This window comes from Caenorhabditis briggsae (assembly GCF_000004555.2).
Source record: "Caenorhabditis briggsae complete genome, chrII, whole genome shotgun sequence".
In the NCBI taxonomy this organism is placed as follows: Eukaryota; Metazoa; Nematoda; class Chromadorea; order Rhabditida; family Rhabditidae; genus Caenorhabditis; species Caenorhabditis briggsae.
In genome coordinates, this window is record NC_013486.2 from 2,874,065 (window position 1) to 2,882,736 (window position 8,672).

At 39.7% G+C, this 8,672-nt stretch overlaps 3 protein-coding genes across 3 annotated transcripts in view; 1 reads left to right on the plus strand and 2 right to left on the minus strand.

The window, feature by feature from the left end:
• CBG13426 overlaps positions 1-6,357 on the minus strand; it is a gene marked incomplete at both ends in the record, with an annotated part of 11,720 nt that extends 5,363 nt beyond the window's left edge. The window contains 8 exons of the mRNA XM_045241841.1: positions 279-357; positions 401-1,045; positions 1,089-1,651; positions 1,866-1,941; positions 1,988-2,628; positions 2,791-3,174; positions 3,222-3,365; positions 5,946-6,357. Of these exons, the coding sequence (XP_045095148.1) occupies positions 279-357; positions 401-1,045; positions 1,089-1,651; positions 1,866-1,941; positions 1,988-2,628; positions 2,791-3,174; positions 3,222-3,365; positions 5,946-6,357 (2,944 nt within the window). The remainder of the gene's footprint in view (positions 1-278; positions 358-400; positions 1,046-1,088; positions 1,652-1,865; positions 1,942-1,987; positions 2,629-2,790; positions 3,175-3,221; positions 3,366-5,945) is intronic.
• Positions 6,358-7,370: 1,013 nt separating this feature from the next.
• On the minus strand, positions 7,371-7,654 carry CBG25485 (the record flags this gene model as incomplete). The annotated part of the gene is made up of 2 exons (XM_045241843.1): positions 7,371-7,552; positions 7,594-7,654. The coding sequence occupies 2 exons, from the start codon at positions 7,652-7,654 to the stop codon at positions 7,371-7,373; spliced, it is 243 nt and encodes an 80-aa protein (XP_045099401.1).
• A 462-nt stretch (positions 7,655-8,116) lies between these two features.
• CBG13424 lies at positions 8,117-8,400 on the plus strand (the record flags this gene model as incomplete). The annotated part of the gene is made up of 2 exons (XM_002630006.2): positions 8,117-8,177; positions 8,219-8,400. 2 exons carry the CDS (start codon positions 8,117-8,119, stop codon positions 8,398-8,400), a joined length of 243 nt encoding a protein of 80 aa, XP_002630052.2.
• Between the last annotated feature and the right edge of the window lie 272 nt (positions 8,401-8,672).

The following is an 8,672-nucleotide window of genomic DNA, read 5'->3' on the forward strand; positions in this document are numbered from 1 at the left end:
TTCCTACGGGGAGAAAAATGCTCCATAAAATTTCACACCGTTCTATTCAATTTTCATCGCTCTAGCTCTTCTTGGAGCCGAGATACATCGATTTTAAAGTTTGATAGCTAGAGACGCAGACGACGAGACACACTGGGTCTCTAACCTCCCGAACTTCAAATGACTGTATCTCGGCTCCTAGAAGGCCTAGAACGTTGGTTTTTTGACAGATTTACAGGAAATTTTCTGCTCTACAAGGTCATATGCAAGAATCTTAGTGTTCAAGCTAAAAAACTCACTATCAGTCAAACAATCACTCTCTTTCAATGTCACAAATGGTTTCGACGAGTCGTTTCGGCATTGATAGGTTATTGCAGTCTGAAAAATCTATCTTTTGTGTCTACTTAAAGTTCTAGATTACTTCTATGAGTCCCGGATTCTTATTCGGCACTGGTGAAATTGTGAGCGGATCTTCTGAATAGGTGATGGTCTCGTTCCAAGACAAATCCGTGAGAATGAAATCGTATGGGATGGGCGTGGTGGCATCTGGATCAATGGTGGTGGACAATGAGTTCGGATCAATAGTGGTGGATGAATCAGATGAGTCAGAAGGTGTCGTGGAGGAATCTCCAGACTTGTCAGAAGCGGACGTTGTAGAAGATTCTGAGTCAACGGAAGTTGTTGTTGAAGAGTCCGACCCGTCATTGGATGTGGTTGAAGTAGATTCAGCGATCCCAGTGGTGGATTTTTCTGCAGTTGAAGAGGATTCAGAAGTCGTGAAAGTAGCCATAGTCGTCGTTCCGACCTCTTCAGTACTGGAAGTCTCTCCAACCACGTTGAGCGTGAAGACATGACTTGCCATCTGCTTGGTTTGTGTATTGGTCATATTGATTCGAAACTCGAAAGTCCCTAGGCCAATCACAAATTCAGAAACTGGTTCCAAATTAATATTCCTAGAAAACGAAGCCATTTTGACGATCTGTTGCTCTTGATTCAGACATGTGGATTGTTTGACAGTTACGAATTCCTCGCCAGCGTCACTCCGACATTCGAAAGTCACAGTTTGCTGAAATTAGAAATATTATGCTGTTATATTATTTTAGACTTACATAATATGTAGCCAAAGAGATCGTGGGCACTGGCTCAATGTTTACTGTATCCGTGAAATAGACAGTCTTGCTCCATGCTAGATCATTGGACAGGATAAAGTCAAAATCAGTGGTTGGGGTAGTCTCGGAATCTGATAAAGTGCTGGAGGAATCTGTAGAGGTTTCAGAGGAAGAAGATGTGGAAGTTCCCGAATCTGCTTGAGAAGTCGTGACATCTTTGGAAGTTTTCGAAGAAACAAGTGTCGTGGAAGTGGCAGAGGTCAATGGACGAGTTGAAGTGACCACAGTAGTAGACAATGTGATAGGAGACGTAGTAGATGAAGCAGAAGATGTCGAACTCGATTGCGCAGTTGAAGACGTCCTTGTAGAAGTGTCTGTTGATGTTCCCGACGACGTAACAGTGGATTTTCCAACTGTGGTGGTCCCAACAATTGTGAGAACAATTGTAGCGTTATAGCGAGATCCATCGGTTTTAATCAACGTTGCCAGGAATGTATATGTTCCGGGTCCAGCAAAATAACTAGCAGATAAAGTAGTACCGAGAGCTGGTGGGTTGTAAAAATCTGAAAAAAAAAATAATTTAACATGCGATTAATGCTATTTTCTCAACTTTCAGCTCAATTATCTCGATTCCTGTAGCAGATATCAAAAATGCGTCTACTGACAAAATGCTTATCATAATTTCACCAACATTTTACCATTTGATAGATATTTAATACCTTTCACAGGAAACGAGATATATGAGCTCGAAGTTGATGGTGAGCCCTCCCCTCCTACTTTTAAAGCAGACTCCGGTGACATTCGCTAGCTGATACTCCCCATCGCCTGATTTGCACATCCATTGTGTGGTGTACTTAAATTTTTAATTTTGTTAAACTATTTTTAGATTCTTCACAAACCGTCCCGGGAGAAACATTGGTTTCCAGGCGCAGATCCGCCGTATCATCTCCATAAGCAACAGTGAGTTCTTTATTTATAAAGTTGAAATTAGTGGTGTCTAACGGTGTTGTGGTGCTGCCTTGACTCGTGGATACTGTAGTAGTAGGTGTAGTAACCACAATAGTAGACGATGAAGCTCCAGTGGAACTAGTTGAAGCACTGGAAGATATTGAAGTTGTTCCAGTTGTAGTACCAGTAGACGTCGGAGCAGGTGTGGAGGTACTAGCTATTGTTGAAACTGATGTAGATGCAGATGTCGATGCCGACGTCGACGCAGATGTCGAAGGTGTTATCGTCGTAGAGGTGGGTGGAACTGCAGTTGAAGTCGAAACTGATGAACTTTGAGTCGTAACAGTGGCAGTAGACGTGGGAGCTGATGTAGAAGAAGAGACTATGGTTGTTGAGGTTGGAGCAGTCGTAGATGTCGTCACTGTTGAGCTGGATGGGGTGGAGGTTGATTGGGATGTCGACACAGAAGTGGATTCAGTACTAGTCGAGGGCTCTGTGGTTGTTGATGTGATGGTGGTGGAGAACGTCGTCGATGTTGTTGTTTCGTCAAGATACGAGCAGATGGCGTTGGCAGGCAACGGGGTGACGGTAGCTGGAAAAGATATAAGAAGGTTTGCCTTTGAAAATCTCGCCAATTGAGGTTTGTTACAAGCTCAAAAGAATTTACCAAAACTTTTCGAACGAGTTTTCAATTTTTTCGAATTTTTGCTTCTTTTTTAAACATCAAGTGCCCTGAAAAATGTTTCAAACATACTTGGCACAGCAGTGCTGGTGGGTTTCAGTGTACTTGTGCTCGGCTTCACTGATGTGCTCAGCATGGTCGTGCTACTGCTTGCTGTTTTAGATGTACTAGTACTCTGTGCAGCTGTAGATGTGGATCCCGTAGGCGACATCACTGTTTTGACTGTAGTAGTAGGAGTGGTAGTACTAGGAGTTGTGGTTGAGGTTGAAGTTGAATCGATGGTGTAGTCACAGACATTTTTATCGTCGGGAACAGTGTTTCTCTTTTGTCTTCTTTGTACCAGTTGTTGTCCGGCAACCTCCAGGGCAAACTTTTTGGCCTTATACCCTTTCAACACTTGTCCATCGTAATATTCACCATATTGATTGCTGATGGCATCGGATCGATGAGATTGATCTGAGCATTGTTATAAGAAATTCATAAAGTGTTAGATTTCAACTTACATGGTCTTCTACAAACCCGTTGTTGGTTCAGAAACTCAATGTCTCCACTCTCGCAACTTTTCCAGGTGTCAATTTTAGCGGTTTCGAATCCATCGACTCGGAGCCACCAAAGAGAGTTGTCGCACGAGTCGACGTTGCCCTTTTCTGAAAAAAGAGGATATGGCGGTGTGAAGGTAGGAAGAGACGCAGACTGTCTACCCTCAGGCAAGGTTGTGCCAATCGCTATTGACTGGTCCACCTACTCACGACCTAACAAGAGAACCATGTCTAGGCGTCATCTCAGAATTTTTTCTAAATTTGCTCAGTTATAGTTTCGAATACGGGCTTTCTCGTGGTGTATTTGGTTTTCTGCGCAAATTTCTAGAAGTCGAGAAAATTCCATCTGAAAAAAGCTGTTTTTCTTTTTCTCCTCCTCCCCACTCCTTTCCACTGTGCCCCCTTTCCTCTATGCATTCTCCACTGTGGAAAAAACGAGCAACAGTGGCCGAGTGGATAGTGGGGATGAATAGTAATCACAAGTTTGGGGTTCGATTCCGTCATAGTCCATTTTCTTTTTTCTTCTTTTTCTTCGGTGTTGGAGATATGCTTTGCATTTTTCAAAAATCAAAATTATGTTTGCTCTATTATTTGAGTAGGAAAAAAGCTGGAAAAAAGCGATTTATTGAAAAAATCATTTTGGACTTGTTTCGAAAAATATCCAATAAATAGTCAAAATGTCAGTCGAAATCACCCGATTTGACCATATTGGTTGCGGGACCGTCATAAATCTGTCAAGAAGTATATAAATCTATATTTTCACAAGGTTTGAGTGCTATTGGGTGATTTTCGAAGGACAACGATTCATTGAAGTTTCGGAAGGAATCAGTTATTTGGGATTTCAAAATGGATATAGGCTACAGAATCTTCTGAAAAGACTTATTTTATAATTTCTATGCGTTTACAGTTCATTTAAGCACATTTAAAATTTTTTCGAAAAACTATAAAATTTGCCAAAGGGTACCCATGGCGGCTCTTTTCTAGTTTAGAGGTCCCAAAAAAGTTTAGAGGTCCCAAAAAAAATAGAGGTCCGAAATTCGAAAATCGCCCAGATGTTGGAATAATGTACTAGAATTCGAACTATGTGAGTAGTTTGAGTTTCGGGGTCTTATAGGATGATATGACTGCTCCTGACAGTTTTAGCTCCAATTCTCTTGCATCTTGCTGACGAACCCAAATTTGCGTATGAGGAAAATTTCGGCAACGCAGTAATGCCTCCGTGATTATGCTATCTCTCAGGCTTAGATAATTTTCAGAAAGTATGCATCCCTAAGCCTATTAGAAGTATAAAATATATCATCAACAATAATTTTTCTAAAAGATCCCTAAACTTAAACTTCCTACACAATTCAAATCCTAGTACATTATTCCAGCATCTGTGCGATTTTAAGTTTTGGACCTCAATTTTTTGTTGGGACCTCTAAACTTTTTTTGGACCTCTAATTTTTTTGGGGCCTTTATTCTTTTTTGGGACCTCTAACCAGAAAACAGCCCCCATGGCTACTTTTTTCGAAAAATAAAATTTTTTTGGAAAATGAGTAAACTTTGTCAGATTATAGAGAAACTTCTAAAAGTACGATTCACACTCAAAAAATGCCGAAAAACTCTCATTAACCCTTTCAAAAACTCACTCCAAAGTGAGAAATTAGTACTGAAATCACTTAAACAGCCCATAACTCGACTTCTAGGAATTTGCGCAGAAAACCAAGTACACCACGAGAAAGCCCGTATTTGAAACTATAAATGAGCAAATTTAGAAAAAATTCTGAGATGACGCCTAAACATGGTTCCCTTGTAAGTCACGGCCGACCGTTACTTGAGCCATTAAAGCTAAAAATTTCCTTGAAATCGGTCCAAAAAACGACTTTCTACAAAGTTTAGAAACTGAGATACACCTCGAAAAAGTTTCGCAAGCTAGAGACGCAGACAACGAGACACGCTGCGTCTCTAACCTCCCAAACTTCAAATGACTGTATCTCGGTTCCTAGAAAACCTATAAAGATGTTTTTTTCGACAGAATTACAGGAATTTTTTTGCTCTACAAGGTCATATGCAAAAAATAAGACAGAATCAAGTTTTTGGCTGATCTATAGCTGACTGAATTAGTTCATTTGCGCGTCAACATGGTAGAAAGTGTTTGCGTACCCCTTTTTTCTCTTCGGAGAAGATTAGGCTAAACATTTCCTTAAAATCTGTCCAAAAACCAACTTTGTAGGATTTCTAGACGCTGAGATACACTCCTTAAAAGTGTCGCACGCTAGAGACGTAGACAATGAGACACAATGCGTCTCTAATCTCCCAAGCTTCAAATCACTGTATCTCGACTCCTAGGGAACGTAGAATTTGATATTTTGACAGGTTTACTGGTAATTTTATGCTCTACGAGGTCATATGCAGAAATTAAAAACAATATGGTTTCCAGCCGACCAATAGCCGACCTTTCTAGACGACTAATAGCCGATCCGTGCATTTGCGCATCGAGTGTTTGCGTACTCAGTTCACAAAGCCAAAGCTCCAAAGGTCTAGAATGTTGACGGAAAAATGTACAAATTCGGTCGGCTGGGTTAGTGGTCGGTCGGTCGGCTAAATTTCCCGACCGAATGGATGCAGTACCGGCCAGCCTTGCCTCCGGTGAGAGTATACAGAAATCATACACTCTGTTTTCTCTGCGTCTCTTATCATTCTTACCATAACACTTTTTATATTTTGCCTCCACTTGAATCGACACCTCATCGTCATCTTTAACCTCTGACAACGGTGCCCAAGACGAGTTCAGAAAGAGACCAACCAGCCGTTGCTCACTTTCAATACAATTATGAATCTGGAATTCTGCAACTATCGATTCCATAGGATCCCTTAGGCCTACCAATTCCAAGCTGACATCTTCCGAATCTTTGTTTCCAATTTTCAGCCGATTCAAGCCACAAACCAGTTTGACATGTATAAAACCATCGGTATTCCTAGTAACTCCTTGGATAGTGATTCCCGGATCGTTCGTTTGAAACTTTGCAATCCCATTTTCATTTCGATAACTGAGAGCAGCAGTAGCTGACCTTACTGATAAGGCTATCAGCCAGACAAAAAGCCACAACTTTTCCATCTGGGTTAGCCACAGAATTCGCTCAAAATTGCTCAATAATCTGAAAAAATTCAACTGGAGGAAGCTTGAAAAACAGGGAAAAAAGGAAAAAAAATGAAAGTGAAGTTGTCGGAAAGTGGGATGGCGAGCCGAATTGGCTTCGCATCGCTTGGCGACCCGGCACCACTGTCATGGTGATTTTTCGGCGGCGACGGCGGTGAGAAGAGAAAATGACGTGGATTAGAGAAGACGAGAGTATACATATTCTGAAGAAAAATATTTGAGAAATTGAGAAAGTTGAATACAGTACATGGAAAAATTGTAGATTTTGAGGCGTTAGAAAACGGGAAATTTCCAAATCTATCTGAAAATTTAAGAGCTCACTTTCACTTTCAATCTTGAGCTCGATTGTCTCGATTTCTGTAAGAGATATAAAAAATTAGTGAATTGATAAAATGTTGTTGATAATATAAGAAGTAGTGCATTTCAAAATTTTTAGTTTTCATCACAAAACACTTCGATTTCCACAATTTCTGTGAAGTTTCAGTAATTTCGCATTTTCTTTGCAGAGCGAAAAAAAGCGTGTTTTTTCACAAAACAAACGATCAGACTGTGCAACTGGTATTTTCTGACTTTTTTTCAAGGTTCGATTATTTCTGTTTTCAACTTTTCATACTTTCTATTTTATACGTATTATAATCATTTATTAAAAATACAAATGGTTCACAGAAATATAACGTTTCAATTTCTGGGATTTTTCCCAGAATTCGAACGGTTCGAGTTCTGGGATTTTGGGGATATTCACGTGATTCACAGAATTCGAACGGTTCGAGTTCTGGGATTTTGGGGATATTCACGTGATTCACAGAATTCGAACGGTTCGAGTTCTGGGATTTTGGGGATATTCACGTGATTCACAGAATTCGAACGGTTCGAGTTCTGGGATTCCAAAAAAAGAGAAACGAATGTGGAAAAAGGGGGCATAAAAATTATAATGATGGGAGATAAAAACAAAAGAAACATGAAGAAGTGTGCTAGTTTTCCATTATCATGTCATCCGTAACAACTGGATTCGGTGGCATTCTTCCAGCATTGAATCCTTGAGATTTCAAATATTGCAGAATCGTCGTGTGTTCAGTGTCAAAATCAATGTTTCCGTGAGATGGCGTGGTAGATGATGATTTTTCTTTGATAAGTTGCAACGTTCTTAGATAAGCTGCAAAACCAAAGATAATTCAAGTATTCAACTTTACGTACATTTCTTTCCATAGCTGGAAACTGAATCTTCAAAATTGTCCTTGTTGTTTTGCGAGAACATTGATCCTCCATGTTTGAAGAGACTCAATATGAACTCACAACTTTCCAATTCTTTTTTTTCAGGAAGCTTTTGTCAATAATAACAGCCATCCGTGATTTATTCAATGCCCTCGGCAATGTATTCATAGGAGAAACCGTAGAAAATATTACTTTATCTTTTATCTTGCTTTTGAACAGCATGTCTATATTATATTAGAAAAAATCTGTAGAACAGAGGAATTCTAGAACAACAGAAACCAATCAACAAAAAATCCAATCAGCTCTTGGCACGTATCTCGATACGTGTAATCTAATATCTATGTCGCGTGTGAATATATATCTATGTTGCGTGTGAATTTATACAAGTAAAAACTGGATCATTCAGGGTACCTATGATCCATCAACATTCCAACCTGACATTCGCCGTCCATGTATTGAAGGTGTTCAGGAGAAATGCTTGGCTCTCTTCAAACATGGAGGATCAATGTTCTCGCAAAACAACAAGGACAATTTTGAAGATTCAGTTTCCAGCTATGGAAAGAAATGTACGTAAAGTTAAATACTTGAATTATCTTTGGTTTTGCAGCTTATCTAAGAACGTTGCAACTTATCAAAGAAAAATCATCATCTACCACGCCATCTCACGGAAACATTGATTTTGACACTGAACACACGACGATTCTGCAATATTTGAAATCTCAAGGATTCAATGCTGGAAGAATGCCACCGAATCCAGTTGTTACGGATGACATGATAATGGAAAACTAGCACACTTCTTCATGTTTCTTTTTTTTTTATCTCCCATCATTATAATTTTTATGCCCCCTTTTTCCACATTCGTTTCTCTTTTTTTGGAATCCCAGAACTCGAACCGTTCGAATTCTGTGAATCACGTGAATATCCCCAAAATCCCAAAACTCGAACCGTTCGAATTCTGGGAAAAATCCCAGAAATTGAAACGTTATATTTTCTGTGAACCACGTAAATTTTTGCAAAAATTGAAGTGTTCCTTTTCTGAAAGCCAACTAAAAACCATAAAA